The 16,192-nt window shown below is 38.9% G+C and overlaps 1 protein-coding gene across 1 annotated transcript in view; it reads left to right on the forward strand.

Moving 5' to 3' along the window:
- The window catches only part of LOC112226957 (bone morphogenetic protein/retinoic acid inducible neural-specific 2), a 117,845-nt gene extending 104,031 nt beyond the window's left edge, over window positions 1-13,814 (forward strand). Inside the window, exons 7-8 of the mRNA XM_024391661.1 lie at window positions 878-1,100; window positions 9,123-13,814. Coding sequence (XP_024247429.1) covers window positions 878-1,100; window positions 9,123-10,242 — 1,343 coding nt within the window. The 3' untranslated portion in view covers window positions 10,243-13,814. The remainder of the gene's footprint in view (window positions 1-877; window positions 1,101-9,122) is intronic.
- Window positions 13,815-16,192: the final 2,378 nt, after the last annotated feature.

Genomic DNA, 16,192 nt, shown 5'->3' on the forward strand with positions numbered 1-16,192 from the left:
GTTTGGACACACCTACTCATTCAAGGGTTTCCAATTAATGCGTGTTCAATTAATGCATGTGAACGCATGCCGACAACATAAAAATTTAGTAAGGTTTTTTCAGTAGTAGTTCCTCTGGTATTATGCCCATGTCAACAAATAATCAGGCAGGAGGTCTATCGAGATATAATGCAATCAAATAATTTACCATTAAACAAAATATTTTAACACTGAACAAACTAATGGATCCATCAAATACCTATTGCGACATCGCATGCATTTGAGACTGATAGTATGAAGAGAGGTGACACTGCAAGTCTGATGTGTAACCCAACTGAGCCGTTGAATGTGATAAACTAAACCTTGATGTTTTCAACTCATTTGGTGTTGGCTCTGGGAGCCAGAGGTAGCTCACTCAGGATCATCGAGCACTGTAAAGACCTGAGCCTGTCAGTTTAACTAGAAATGTACTCACTACAGTGTTGCCAAGAGTAGCATACAGGAATATGAAAGCTCCAGCCCCCATAACAATTGCAGGTCTCACTCAGTTGGGCTTTGTAAAAAAGTACTGTGTGTCTTTATTGCAGTGATTTGATAAGATACTTCATAGCAGCTACATAGGGAGATAACTTGCCTAGGGCATAAGTAGGAAGTCTCTGGATGGTTTAAATTAGTGAAATACTGAAATAATATAATGATAATGTAGAGCTGTCCATGGTAAATTAGGGATATGAACCATAATTGCACATTAAAAGGTATAATCCATCATATAAATATCTGGTTAAAATTAAGAAAAGTGAAGAAAATAAAAATATATTGATGGTTGTGAAATTATTTACTTTTTAAAGATGAATAAAACTAATCATGTTTTTATGGTGATTGTTTCTCATTTTCTTAGATGAATTCAAGGCCTTCATGAAAAAACTACCAACGGACCGTTTTTTAAACACATCCATGGTATTCAAGTTTTGGGCAACAGATGCAGCTCTCCAGAAGCGCTACAGCCAATTGGAGATCAGCACCAATTTGGTTCTTGGGAAAGCCCAGAAGATTGTGAGGAAACTCTTCACTCTGAGCAAGCGCTGTCCCAAACTGCCAAGGATCAGCCTCTCTAGAGAAAGGTACGAAAATGGGAACATCACATGCTCTTAAATGATTGCTGAAATATATTGTAATATCTGCCATATCAGATGAAAATGTGTTTATTTTGGCTTTTGAACATCTTACACCTATTTTATTGGTAAATTACATAAATTAACTATTACGTAAAACCACTTGATGGCATTCTATCATCATTGTTTCCTCTTTTATATCAAGTTATGTTGTTTGGGTCAGGTCTTCATGGTCTTCACCATTGACTTTTTCCCCATTTTGTGGTGTTACAGCCTGAATTTAAAATGGATTTAATTGAGAAGTATTCAACGTGTTTTTTATGGCCTAAATAAGTTCAGGAGTAACAATTTGCTTAGCATGTCACATAATAAGTTGCATAGACTCAATAATAGTGTTTAACATGATTTTTGAATGACTACCTCAACTCTGTACCCCACACACACATCTGTAAGGTCCCTTAGTTGAGCAGTGAATTTCAAACACAGATTCGACCACAAAGACCTGGGAGGTTTTCCAATGCCTCGCAAAGAAGGGCACCTATTGGTAGATGGGTAATAAAAAAGCAGACATTGTATATCCCTTTGAGCATGGTGAAGTTATTAATTACACTTTGGATGGTGTATTAATACACCCAGTCACTACAAGATACAGGCAAGATACAGGCGTCCTTCCTAACTCAGATGCCTGAATGGAAGGAAACTGCACAGGGATTTCACCATGAGGCCAATGGTGACTTTAAAACAAGAGTTTAACCTTTCAACAACATTCGACAACATTCGACAACATTCCGCTGAAAAGGCAGCGCGTGAAATTAAACTTTTTTTTTTTTAATATGTAACTTTCACACATTAACAAGTCCAATACAGCAAATGAAAGATTAACAAGATGTTTATCTACCCATCGTGTCCGATTTCAAAAATGTTTTACAGCTAAAGCACAACATATGATTATGTTAGATCACTGCCAAGTCGAAAAAACACACAGCCATTTTTCCAGCCAAAGATAGGAGTCACAAAAAGCAGAAATATAGATACAATTAATCACTAACCTTTGATGATCTTCATCAGATGGCAATCCTAGGACATCATGTTACACAATACATGTATGTTTTGTTCGATAATGTGCATATTTATATCCAAAAATCTCAGTTTACATTGGCGCGTTACGTGCAGTAATGTTTTGATTCCAAAACATCCAGCGATTTTGCAGTAATACTCATAATAAACATTGATAAAAGATACTAGTGTTATTCACTGAATTAAAGTTAGACTTCTCCTTAATACAACCGCTGTGTCAGATATTAAAAAAACTTTACGGAAAAAGCATAATCTGAGAACGGCGCTCAGAACCCAAAACAGCCAGTGGAATATCCGCCATTTTGGAATCAACAAAGTTAGAAACAACACCATAAATATTTACTTACCTTTGATGATCTTCATCAGAAGGCACTCCAAGGAATCCCAGTTCGACAATAAATGACTCATTTGTTCCATAAAGTTCCATCATTTATGTACAAATAGCCACTTGTTGTTAGCGTGTTCAGCCCAGTAATCCATCTTCATGAGGCGCAGGCACTTCATCCAGACAAAAACTCGAAAAGTTCTGTTACAGTCCTTTAGAAACATGTCAAACAATGTATGGAATCAATCTTTAGGATGTTTTTAACATAAAACATCAATAATGTTCCAACCGGAGAATTCCTTTCTCTTCAGAAAAAGCACTGGAACGCGAGGTAACTATGTCATGAGACCAAGACTCTCTGCCAGACTACTGACTCAGAGAGGTCTCATGAGCCACTCCGTTATAGTAGAATCCTCATTCAAGTTTCTAAAGACGGGTGACATCTAGTGGAAGCAGTAGGAAGTGCAATCTCATCCATATCTCAATGTGTAGGTAGGCTAAGCTTAGAAAAACTACAAACCTCAGATGTCCCACTTCCTGGTTGGATTTTTCTCAGGTTTTCGCCTGCCATATGAGTACTGTTATACTCACAGACATCATTCAAACAGTTTTAGAAACTTCAGAGTGTTTTCTATTCAAATCTAATAATAGTAATCTAATAATATAATATGCATATATTAGCATCTGGGACAGAGTAGGAGGCAGTTCACTCTGGGCACGCTATTCATCCAAAAGTGAAAATGTTGCCCCCTATCCCAAAAAAGTTTGGCTGTGAAAGGAGGATGGCTCAACAACATTGTTGTTACTCCACAATATTAACCCAATTGACAAAGTGAAAAGGAAGCAGGTACAGAATAAAAATACTCCAAAACATGCATCCTGTTTGCAACAAGGCACTAAAGTAATACTGCAAAAAATGTGGCAAAGCAATTCACTTTTTGTCCTGAATACAACGTCTTATGTTTGGGGCAAATCCAATGCACCACATAACTGAGTATCACTTAGGGCTGTTGCGGTGACCGTATTACTGCCAAAGCGGCAGTGATGAGTCATAAAGACAGTTCAATTCCATGTGACCGTTTAGTCATGTTAATTAGGCTTCTCCCAGCTCTGATGCCACTGATGGTCATTAGTAGTCTACCAAACTTGCTAACTGCCTTGTACTCGGCACTCTATTGTCCCTCTAATCACTCTGACATCAATGCAAATGTAATCCAAATCTAATCAAACATGAGCTCATGTCACGCAACATTTCTATAGGCCATGTAATTGCGCAAGAGGAGGAACCCATCTGCTTTCTATAGGCTAGGCCTACTATATTTATTTCTCAACTTTGCTAATATTAATCACATTGCTTATATTTACAACAGGAGTATTGCCTACCTGGCTGGTATGAAAATGAACCACGGGAAAAGCGTCCTCCAATCGCTATTTAAGTAATAAATAAAAAATCGATATAGGTGCATGATAATGGTCCATTCTAAATCAAAACAAATTTCACACAAATATTATTTAGTATATCTAAAGACAAGATTAAATCAAGAATAGTCTGATGACAATATTAGCCTATCACTTGTGAATTATATACTATGACTTGTGAATGATGCCCAGCATAATAAACAATGTATTTTTTTTGCAACATTATCTGAACATAGTCGCACACATCATGTAGCCTAGCTCATAGGCATAGTTTGTTTTACAACTAAAGTGGCCAAATAACTTCTTAAAATTAAGAAGGGGTGTAGAGCCTAACTGTCATACATAAGCAGCGAGTGAGTTTAAAGTTTGTGGAAGCTCATTTTCACCATTAAAATGCACCTTTATAATAAAAGCACTACTGCATTTGCGGTCACTTTTGAGAATGGTGTTTCTCCCTAATAGAACATTAATGCTTATAGCCTACTACCATGTGCGCATTTCTGCACTTATAATGTGAAATAGCCTACTAGTTTATCAACATTTTAAGCTGAAAACGTTCTGATCTGTTGCGTCAGCCACATTGCATCAAAATGTTTTTTTGAAGGTAGTGGTTGTATGAATTTGGGATCTATCGCATCCCACAACTGTCCCAGACTACAGTGCCTTGCGAAAGTATTCGGCCCCCTTGAACTTTGCGACCTTTTGCCACATTTCAGGCTTCAAACATAAAGATATAAAACTGTATTTTTTGTGAAGAATCAACAACAAGTGGGACACAATCATGAAGTGGAACGACATTTATTGGATATTTCAAACTTTTTTAACAAATCAAAAACTGAAAAATTGGGCATTATTCAGCCACCTTAAGTTAATACATTGTAGCGCCACCTTTTGCTGTGATTACAGCTGTAAGTCACAGGGTATGTCTCTATCAGTTTTGCACATCGAGAGACTGACATTTTTCCCATTCCTCCTTGCAAAACAGCTCAGCTCAGTGAGGTTGGATGGAGAGCATTTGTGAACAGCAGTTTTCAGTTCTTTCCACAGATTCTCGATTGGATTCAGGTCTGGACTTTGACTTGGCCATTCTAACACCTGGATATGTTTATTTTTGAACCATTCCATTGTAGATTTTGCTTTATGTTTTGGATCATTGTCTTGTTGGAAGACAAATCTCCGTCCCAGTCTCAGGTCTTTTGCACTCCATCAGGTTTTCTTCAAGAATGGTCCTGTATTTGGCTCCATCCATCTTCCCATCAATTTTAACCATCTTCCCTGTCCCTGCTGAAGAAAAGCAGGCCCAAACCATGATGCTGCCACCACCATGTTTGACAGTGGGGATGGTGTGTTCAGGGTGATGAGCTGTGTTGCTTTTACGCCAAACATAACGTTTTGCATTGTTGCCAAAAAGTTCAATTTTGGTTTCATCTGACCAGAGCACCATCTTCCACATGTTTGGTGTCTCCCAGGTGGCTTGTGGCAAACTTTAAACGACACTTTTTATGGATATCTTTAAGAAATGTCTTTCTTCTTGCAACTCTTCCATAAAGGCCAGATTTGTGCAATATACACTGATTGTTGTCCTAAAGAGTCTCCCACCTCAGCTGTAGATCTCTGCAGTTCATCCAGAGTGATCATGGGCCTCTTGGCTGCATCTCTGATCAGTCTTCTCCTTGTATGAGCTGAAAGTTTAGAGGGAACCAGGTCTTGGTTTTGCAGTGGTCTGATACTCCTTCCATTTCAATATTCACTGAGTGCTCCTTGGGATGTTTAAAGCTTGGGAAATCTTTTTGTATCCAAATACGGCTTTAAACTTCTTCACAACAGTATCTCGGACCTGCCTGGTGTGTTCCTTGTTCTTCATGATGCTCTCTGCGCTTTTAACGGACCTCTGAGACTATCACAGTGCAGGTGCATTTATACGAGACTTGATTACACACAGGTGGATTGTATTTATCATCATTAGTCATTTGGGTCAACATTGGATCATTCAGAGATCCTCACTGAACTTCTGGAGAGAGTTTGCTGCACTGAAAGTAAAGGGGCTGAATAATTTTGCACGCCCAATTTTTCAGTTTTTGATTTGTTAAAAAAGTTTGAAATATCCAATAAATGTCGTTCCACTTCATGATTGTGTCCCACTTGTTGTTGATTCTTCACAAAAAAATACAGTTTTATATCTTTATGTTTGAAGCCTGAAATGTGGCAAAAGGTCGCAAAGTTCAAGGGGGCCGAATACTTTCGCAAGGCACTGTATGTTTGGAATATTTATTTCTCGCACAGAATACTGTAGGTCGACCTTTTCACTATGGAGGATAGTAGATTGACATAGGCTAGTGCTTTTGCTGTTCGTTAGGCCTACTCTTGTTGTTGGCTGACGAAAAGTAAATGTGGACAGTTCTTCCAATATCTTCAATATGCACCTCGGAATTGGATAAGGATGCGCTCAGTTGCATCCCCGATGTGTCGGTCTTCACTTGTAGCCTGTGAGAAAGATCCAATCATGTGATGGAGAGCCATGTAAGTGAGAGGTAATTCAGAGCGTGCAGCACAAGGGGAGAAGGGCACAACGCAAGCACTCAGGGAAAAATGTACACCACAGCACTCAGGGAAAAAGGTACAACACAGCACTCGGGGAGAAAGGCACAACGCAGCACTCGGGGAGAAGGGCACAAGAGAAGGGCACAACGGCCGCTGGCCGCAAAAGGCATGGATTTTTTTAGGGTGCATTACGGCATCACTTTGTTTACCGCTCAACACAGAATAGCCGCATGTGCGCTCTCTCTCAAATCGTTTGGTGAAAATACCCTTTATTTTTTATTCAGCTTTGTTCATTTGTATTCATCAAACTATAAAATAATGCCACGGAATTCTAAGCAAATCTTGTCTGCTAAATTAACTAGTATAGCCCACAGCCATTTGGCATAGCCAGATCAGGACCTAACCTAAGGACAACTCAGAGTATGCTATTCTGTTCTTCTGAAATAGACTACATTTTCTTCATATCGTGCTTCTTTAGAACTGTCTAAAATAAATAATGGATTTGTTGTGAAGATGTAGGCTATATTATATGGATTTATTAGACTAAAATGTAGATGTTCCAAAGGTCTGCATCAATGGGTTGTGTGGAAGCCAGGAGATGCTAAATGTGTTTATGTTTATTAGCGGTCAATTACCGTGAGACCGACAGTTATTTGCTTGACAATCACCGGCTGATGAAATCTTGTGACTGCCACAGCCCTAGTACCTTCTCTCCATATTTAGTGTTGGCTGCATCATGTTATCGGTATGCTTGTCATCAATAAGGGCTGGGGAGTTTTTAAGGATAAAAAAAATAAACAGAATGGAGCTTAGCACAGGCAAAATCCTAGTGGAAAACCTTGTTCAGTGTGTTTTCCACGTGACACTGGGAGATTAATTCACCTTTCAGCAAAACAATAACCTAAAACACAAGGCCAAATCTACATTGGAGTTGCTTACCAAAAAAACATTGAATGTTCCTGAGTGGCCAAGTTACAGTTTTTACTTAAATATGCTTGAAAATGTATGGCAAGACCTGAAAATGGTTATGTAGCAATGATCAACAACCAATTTGACAGAGCTTGAAGAATTTTGAAAACAATAATGGGCAAATGTTGCACAATCCAAGTGTGGAAAGCTCTTAGAGACTTACCCAGAAAGACTCCGCTGTAATTGCTGTCAAAGGGGATTCTAAAATGAATTGATTCAGGGGGTTGAATACTTATCAAGATATTTTAGTGTTTTATTTTTCATAAATGTTTACATATGTTAGAAATGTTCTTCCACTTCGACATTATAGAGTATTTTATATATTATAGATATATTATAGATTGTTGTCCAAATAAATTATATTAAATCCATTTTAATCCCACTTTGTAACAAAGCAAAATGTGGAAAAAGTTGAAAGGTGTGAATACTTTATGAAGGCACTGACTTGGCTGAGTTGTCTGTCATTAAGATGCAATTTGTTATCTGATGCTGTGAGAAAACCAGGGCAAGAGTATGAAATGAAAGAGAGGGCGAGAGAGAGCTGTTTAGTATCTCTGCCCCGATTGAAGTGGTCTGTATGATGTGAGGTCTACGGTGGCATGTCTGTAATCAAGTGCTCTTAGAGACAACAGGTTGGTGTTATTAACATATTGCCCACTGAACACTTCAATTTCTTTGACAGGCGCTACCTCTGGCTGTCATTCACTTCCTTAACTCTGTTCAAACAAATAAAAACAATCTATTCAGCTCAGCTGAGCCAGAAGATGTATTCTACATTATCATGTGCTATATAATCCCTCAATTTTGATATGCATGCCTGCGGAAAGGAAAAGTTTCATTTTTGAGATTTATGTTGTGCAAGTCCCAATACAAAACCTGTTGAGTAAAACTACTATTTGCAGAACCAACTACTCAATAGTGCTTAGAAGAAAGTTACAGCAAAGTACAACATTTTTTATTTATGTACAATATTTGTGATATTTTCCCTCTAAATGAGGTTGCACCTAAAATCCTATCAAAGCTTGTACATAAATAATGAACACAGATTTAATAGCAAATTCACTCTATAGTGAGCATTATGTATAAAAAAATCGACAAATAGATACAATCCTAAGAATGATTTAGCAATAACATATTGGTATTTAAAAGAACAAGTATGTTCTGCAGGTTCTGGAATACATGTTCTGCATAATTCAATAGGGCTGAGAAATAGTGTGAAATGGACTCTGGAAGACATTAGACTCCAGACTAAACTGAACAGTTGAGAGAAGGATCTTGTGTGTAGGGCCCTTGCTATTCTTCTGAATCCCAAAGATGGGCGATAAGCCTTTTAAAGGTCACATCAATCATTATTTGACACTTACTAAATGGGATGACGTTAAGTGAACGTTAAGGGCTATATTCCGCGATTGAAATGTAAAGGTTATTTCCGATTGAGCCGACATATGCAGCGTTTACCCTGAATGCAGTCTTTGCTAAAGAAGGAATATTGCCTTTAAATTTCAGCTTTCACTGTAAAGCTGAATTTCTGCAATGCGCATTGAATAGAGCCCTAAGACATTGTCATCACTTGTGTCCTGTATGCCCTACTCTATCCTTTCTATAGGGTACAATAGTGTTAGTCAAATGTAAAACATTTTAAGTAAAGATGATCTCAAAGTTAAATTATGTTTTTGAAAATAATGCTCTTTCCTCTTTAGGACACCAGGATTTTGGCTGAGCAAGGCCCAGTCACTCCTGTACTGCAACGAGCATGGAATCCTGGGCACGTTTTCAGAGGAGATGCAGAGCTGCACCTGCACTGCAGAGCACAGTAGCGCCTGCCAGGGGACAGTGCCCTGTGAGGTCGGAGAGGGGTCAACCTGCCTCTCATGTGCCCCGGACAACATCACCCGCTGTGGCTCCTGCCACCCTGGCAACATCCTGCACCTGGGCTCGTGTCGGCCCAACATAGCAAACTCTCTGGACCACTACCTGAACATTGACTTTGACATGCCGGACACAGAGGTCAAGTATCTGCTCCAACAGCTGGACAGTCGCATGGAGGTCCATGCCATCTACATCAGCAATGATGTGCGTCTGGGCAGCTGGTTCAATCCGGCCTGGAGGAAACGCATGCTACTCACTCTAAAGAGCAACAAAAACAAATCCAACCTCATTCATATGCTAATGGGAATCTCATTCCAGATCTGCTCCACTAAAAACAGTACCCTGGAGCCTGTGCCTGCTATCTATGTCAACCCATTTGGGGGCAGCCATTCGGAGAGTTGGTTCATGCCTGTCAACCAGCAGGACTTCCCAGACTGGGAGAGAACTAAATTGGATGCCTCTCTGCAGTGCTACAACTGGACGCTGATGCTGGGCAACAAGTGGAAGTCCTTCTTCGAGACAGTGCACATTTACCTGCGCAGCCGCATCCTGACCGACGACCCCACTGTCAACGAGACCCTTTTCTACGAGCCCCTGGACCTGGACGACCACACGTCCAACCTGGGCTACATGAAGATCAACAGTCTCAAGGTGTTCGGCTACAGCATGCACTTTGACCCAGAGGGCATCAAAGACCTGATTATGCAGCTGGACTACCCGTACACGCAAGGAACCCAGGACGCAGCCTTTTATATGCTGCTGGAGATGAGAGACCGCATCAACCGGCTCTCCCCGCCCGGAGTGCAGCCATTGGACATCTTTTCATGTCTGCTCCGACACAGGCTCAAGCTCTCCACCAGCGAGGTGGTGCGCATCCGAGACTCCCTCCAGATTTTCAACTCCAAGCTGCCCAATTCCTCTGAGGCAGAACTGGGCCAGTTATGCAGCTAGCTCAGTCTAAATTAGGGTCCAGAGAGTGCTGCGCTGCTGGTTACTCTTCAGTCATCCGCCAATTTATCCATCTGGTTTGGAAAACATGTACATATATTTCTGAGATGTCTAGAACATTCCTATACACTTGCTGAAAGACTGTGGCGTGTGTTGAATCTGTTGAATGTGGAGTGATGTCATGACAACAGAGTTTTTAATATAGAAAGCAAGGAGCTCAGATGAGTTTTCAAAAGGATCACTATGGCTGTTCATCTGTTGGCATGAAGTTGAGGAAACGGAACAGGATTTCCCTTTCTAACTTTTTTTATTTGGTTACAGAACAATTTAATTTAAAAGGGAAAATATGATGTGCTGAATGAGTTGTTGATTATGCTTAACGGTTTACTTTGATAATCCTTCACATTTGTTTATCCTTGCCTTTCCATTTTATCTTTTGTTCAAAACCATACAAGATATGTATTTGTGCTTAACATTTGGTTGAGAAGCCCCTGAATCGTTCTATTCAGCAACATTACTTTACCAAAAGAAGGTGAACATTGTGGCAAACCGAGTTGCATAAATGTCTTAAATGTTGAGTTGAGTTTTTCAGCGGACTTCAAAATGAATTCTTCTGACAAGGTTACAAAAGGTCTGTGGATACAGCTCTGTAAATATTGCTCCATCTATGTGGAAAGTGCGCATACCTTTTTATTTGATAACCAAGTGCAAACACCCCAAAAATATTTGTAACAAAAAAAAAATCATGCCTTATAATGGAGAGTCAATATTCAGATAAAAAGCACATTTAGTTCAGTTTAATTTCCAAGCTAGATGTTTTGAACATATTTTGCAGGCATACACCTTTTTTGGAATAGGCTAACTGTATTTGCATTCTAATGAGTACACTGTATTGTGGATCTTAACTGTAAATGCCAGTCACAATTCCAGTTAAACATATTGCGGAATTGTATTATTTTTTAAACTAGTTCTTTAACTCAAATGTTTATTAATGGTATTCACGGTAGGCCTAGATTGGAACTCAAATTAACATGAGCTGATAAACTGGAGACTATGCATTTCTCTTAGTACAGTATATTCCAACTGGATATGTTTCAAATCTTTTACACGGATTGTGATGGTTCAACAATTGACCATACTGCTATATCTATGTCATATGTTAAAGTACTATTTGACCTTTCATTATTTACAAAACCTACATCTTGAGTGAAAAATTGCTGTCATAAATCTACTGCTGGAATAGCTGTGTTTCTAGGATTTATCAATTTAACATTGGACAATAGGAACATTTGGTCTCGACAAAGAACACATATTTAAATGTCCCTCTTCGCTGTACGAATCCTCTTTGTTACCATGAAATGGAATTACCCTGGGTGCTTCCTGATAAGATGAATGTTCTCTAATATATGAAGTGCAGCATTTGCAAGTTAAAACTCATTTCCAAGGTTGTCACAGTGCACGGGAACCAAACACACATTGTCACATTGCATCAAACTCACTGTGCTTCTGAACAACCTGGGAAAAACATCAAACTATTTTAATAAGATGGGAGTCACAAACACAGAGTTTGTAAATAAAAGTTATTTATCTTGATGTCATCTAGAAATCATCACTTGCCCTTCAGCTAATCGTTGGGACAGTGAAGGACACCCAATCAATCAAGGAGGGTCTATTATGCTGTGTAAACATTTCAAACATTCCCACAAGAAAATGAGGGAAATGGGGTTGGCAATTTTTCTCCAATGATTTATTATGTTTTGAGAGTCCAATAATTTAATTGATGTTGTGGTATTGGTCAAATAAAATGTGGTCCTTGTACTTATTTTTTTGCCTGTACCTGTGTAGGTCATGTAGTACAGTCATCAATTACAATTTTGATTATAGGTTCAGAGAAATGTTAGAAATACAAAGTGTCTGGAGAATATATTATTATTAACACACAGAGAAAGAGAGAGGGAGAGAGAGAGAGAGAGAGAGAAACTATAAACATTATCAACAACAAAAACAAGGTACTATTACAATGTCATTACTATGGACATTATCATATAATAGAAACATTCAAACATTCCACTCCAAATCCACATCCACTTGCATATCAGTCTAAAATCTAAGCATGCAAATGAATGCATTAACTCTCCTTGACTTGATTGGCTAGCCTCTCGTTACATGATAGACAGTACACTGAGTACAGCAGATGATTTCATAGAGCATTTATTTACCATGTATTCCTTTCTGTTTGTTTGTTGCCTTTGACTGCCTCTGACTGCCTCAGTCCATAGGACAGTAACTGACGGTTAGCATGGCTGCCAGCACACAGCACTTATCATACCACCCAGATGTTCTTCTTTCAAACTCTGTATTCTTTTATGTCAATCAGTGGTTTAATTTCTTCCAATTCTGCCACATTGGACTTCTTTTAACATTTGAGGCACTTCATTGTTAACGGCGGCCGTCCTTGAGCTTTTCATGGCCACCATGTTCAAGGCTGGACAGCTCTTTTCATGTGTGCTCGATCCATTTTCCATTGGTGAGAGGACGCCTGACATGTAAATATCCCTGTGGAAGTAAAAGGTCTTCTACAATGCCAACACTGTCACTTAGCAGTGGCCTGTTTGTCTGGTGTGCAAGTCTTGGGACTGGTGCCAACGTCCTTAGGCCTCAGACAGGCATGACCTCACAATTACGGTTTATAACTTATTTGATATGTGGGGGACATCTTTCTTTCCACAGGGAGCCCGACCTTAGCTTTTCAATGGGTAATGATATGAGAGAATGGCACCACTATAAGAGGTTATCATTACAGTTTGATTTGAATGTCATCTTTAGCTGCCTTTATTTAATTACATTTTCTATGTCATCAGTATTGCTACCATCAGAATCAAACTATATATAAAGGTGGTAGTAACATGGTTAAAAGATTTGAACAAGTTGTGAACACTTACAATGATCAATTATATACATTTATCTCTGATATAATTACAGCTATAACTTGTTCCTATATTTCTACCATGTACGTACCTATGCTGTAAAGTACACTACTTATGCGAGCCATTCAAGAAATAAGCAACAAACTCTCTGTATGTCTAGCTTGTACTATTCCTGACATAATTAACCCAAGCAGTTTTTCCGTACAGTATGAAAGGTAATTGTCGTTCGAAAAATGTACAGATATTTCCTAAACGCCTTCAACTTCTGTATGGTTATAGAATAAGATGTTGTTTTGCCCCTGAAAGCTACAAATGTCCAGAACCAAAGTGCTGAATGTAAATATTCTTAGGTTGACTCCTTCCACTTTGATCAGACTCTACTTCACACAGCTCAATCAAGAATATGAAATATCAGCTCAGTATCCAGCTGAAAGAGTTATATTTGATTATATGATCATGTTTTATGTATTTGTATCTGTATATACTGAATGAGGCGCTACATACACAAACATACTGATATGCTTACTGGTTGGCTCTTTAAAGAACCGTTTAACTTTTTATTATTGTTTGATCAAAAAGATTTGTTTCTCTCAATGTTTTAACAGGATGTAAATGTTCTTATATTAAATAATAAAAAAGAACAACTAAGTTTGCATTTCTTTGTATTCTATCCATATAAAAACAAATAATTGGATGCAAGGTATTTCAGATATGCATTCGAAAAAACATTGGAGTATGTTACCTTTTTCAGTTGCGTATGTGTTCTGATAATGATGTTTAATTCGGACTACTTTCGATGTCAGTGGAGGTGGTTGGGAGAAGGTATAGGAGGACAGGCTCATTGTAATGGCTGGAACGGAATAAAAGGAACGGAGTCAAACGTGGTTTCCATATGTTTGTGTTTGATACCGTTCCATTTATTCCATTCCAGCCATTACAATCAGGCAGTTCTCCCACAGCTCCTCCCAGCAGCCTTCACTGATATATGTGTTGTTATTGCAATGTTACTCTGCAGTGAGGTGCAAACTTTACTTTGGACTGTCGTTGTGGATACAACCGCAAATCAATACATATTAGTACCTGACAAATGTCTGGTCTGAATGAGAAGAAGAGTAATAATTAAATTGAATAAAGTTCATGGTGGTTTATTTATCCCTGCCAAAAACTCTTTAAGAAATAAAGGTCAGCCCAGAAAAAGAGGGAGAGAGAAATTTGCATGCAAGCATTCTATGCTTGGGTAAAGATCTGTGAATCGATAGGCTGACTGAGGGCTGACAGAATGACAGGTGCTGGGATTGCTGAAGGACATCTGGGGAGGGAGGGGAGACAGAGAATCTGACAGCTAGCTTTAATGAATAGTAATTATTTCCCAAGTAGAAGTGTGTCTGTACAGTATTGGGTGGAAAAACTGACACCAAGCAGTCAACACATATGTTTCAGCTACATGTCATGACTGTTGGCGGCTGTGATTGTATACCATGCAGATGTATCATTTGATGCCCTACATCGAATCGTGGCATGATGCCAATGCTGAAACTCTATGGCCTTTTGTGTGAACATGTTTTGAAGAAAGGCCTTTATAATGACAAATTCTCAATAGCTTAAAGTTATTCAGCATCATGCACAGGAAGTAAGGGTGAAGTACTGTGTGAGCAGAAGAGAGGACCAATGATAATCCACTTAATTCTAAATTGACATGATGAGGTGAAATTAGGTGACATTTAATGATGTCTGACTGCAAACGAGACACAACAACACAGTATTTCACAATAAATCATAGATTTATAATGATTTATAAAAGACAAGTGAGTATCCTCACCATCGTGCTCTTAATCTTCTCAGTCTTCAAGACCGTCAAGTTAAGTTACATTTTCAACCGAAGTATGGAAAGTGAGAATTGACTCACAGTATCCTCAGGGCTGAGAAACTGTAAGGAGGATTGTCCAAAAATAAAGAAATATAAAAGGACTGGCTTTCCAGATCTCTTCTCGATGCTTTAGGCCATGAAACAATAAGAGGGCAAAAGAGGGCTTCTTATTGGCTATGACTCATCTGAAGCTGCACAGTGTGGCCTCGAAGGGATAGTTCAGTATTTTGGCAATGAGGCCCTTTATCTACTTCCCCAGTCAGATCAACTTGTTGATACCATTGTTATGTATCTTGTGTCCAGTATGTAGGGCCTTATTGCCAAAATCCCAAACTAGATTTTTGGGGTTCTCAACATTTGAAGATGACAGGGATACAACCACTTTATTAAGTCATTGCAAGGGGGTTAGATACGATACAAGGTTTCTACAAAAATCTTGTTGCTGAAGCCTCATTGATGGAGTGTGAGTGGCCAACTAGTGTAACGGTATTGAACTTGGCAAACAATCAATAGCAATACTAAAGGTTCAATTAATACCTTGAAGAGTGTGAGCGGAGTGGAGGGGGGTGGATGGGAGAGATGTGTGTCAGTCTTTCTCAAGTGGGCTGGACTTCAAAGGAGCTGTTTGACATACCATATTTTTGTAAATAATGACAATCTAAAATGGCCAGCACAGGAAGTAGTCACATTAACTTCACATTTAGTCTTCAATAAAAGGTTTACGTAGGTAGGAATTCATGTTTGATGTGAGCTGAAGTGAACGGTTTCATTTATTCCATTTGTTTTATTTCTCGACTTAATGAATGAACTGATACAGCTCTCTTGTACCACCATTTGAATAGTGTATTTTGGATTTAAATGATATAATAACACCGTGTTATGTAAATGGTAATCAGATCTTGGGACTCTAATCATAGTCATGTCTGCAGCAGTATAGGAGGAGATAAACCAGTGCAGAAAAGATGCATGCACCGTATCTTGCAAAGAAATCCAATAGCCTTGAATACTGAGTAGAAAACCACACGATACTATGCAACACATCCACCAGGTCCTCTTGGGTAAACGTTGGAAGCCAGCGAGGAGAGAGAAGGGGCAAAGAGGAGGAGAGGAGAGGGGGGACAAAAAAAGTTATCTGAATCATCAGGGGGGGAGTGAAAGA

The sequence above is a fragment of the Oncorhynchus tshawytscha genome, linkage group LG28 (genome assembly GCF_018296145.1).
Source record: "Oncorhynchus tshawytscha isolate Ot180627B linkage group LG28, Otsh_v2.0, whole genome shotgun sequence".
In the NCBI taxonomy this organism is placed as follows: domain Eukaryota; kingdom Metazoa; phylum Chordata; class Actinopteri; order Salmoniformes; family Salmonidae; genus Oncorhynchus; species Oncorhynchus tshawytscha.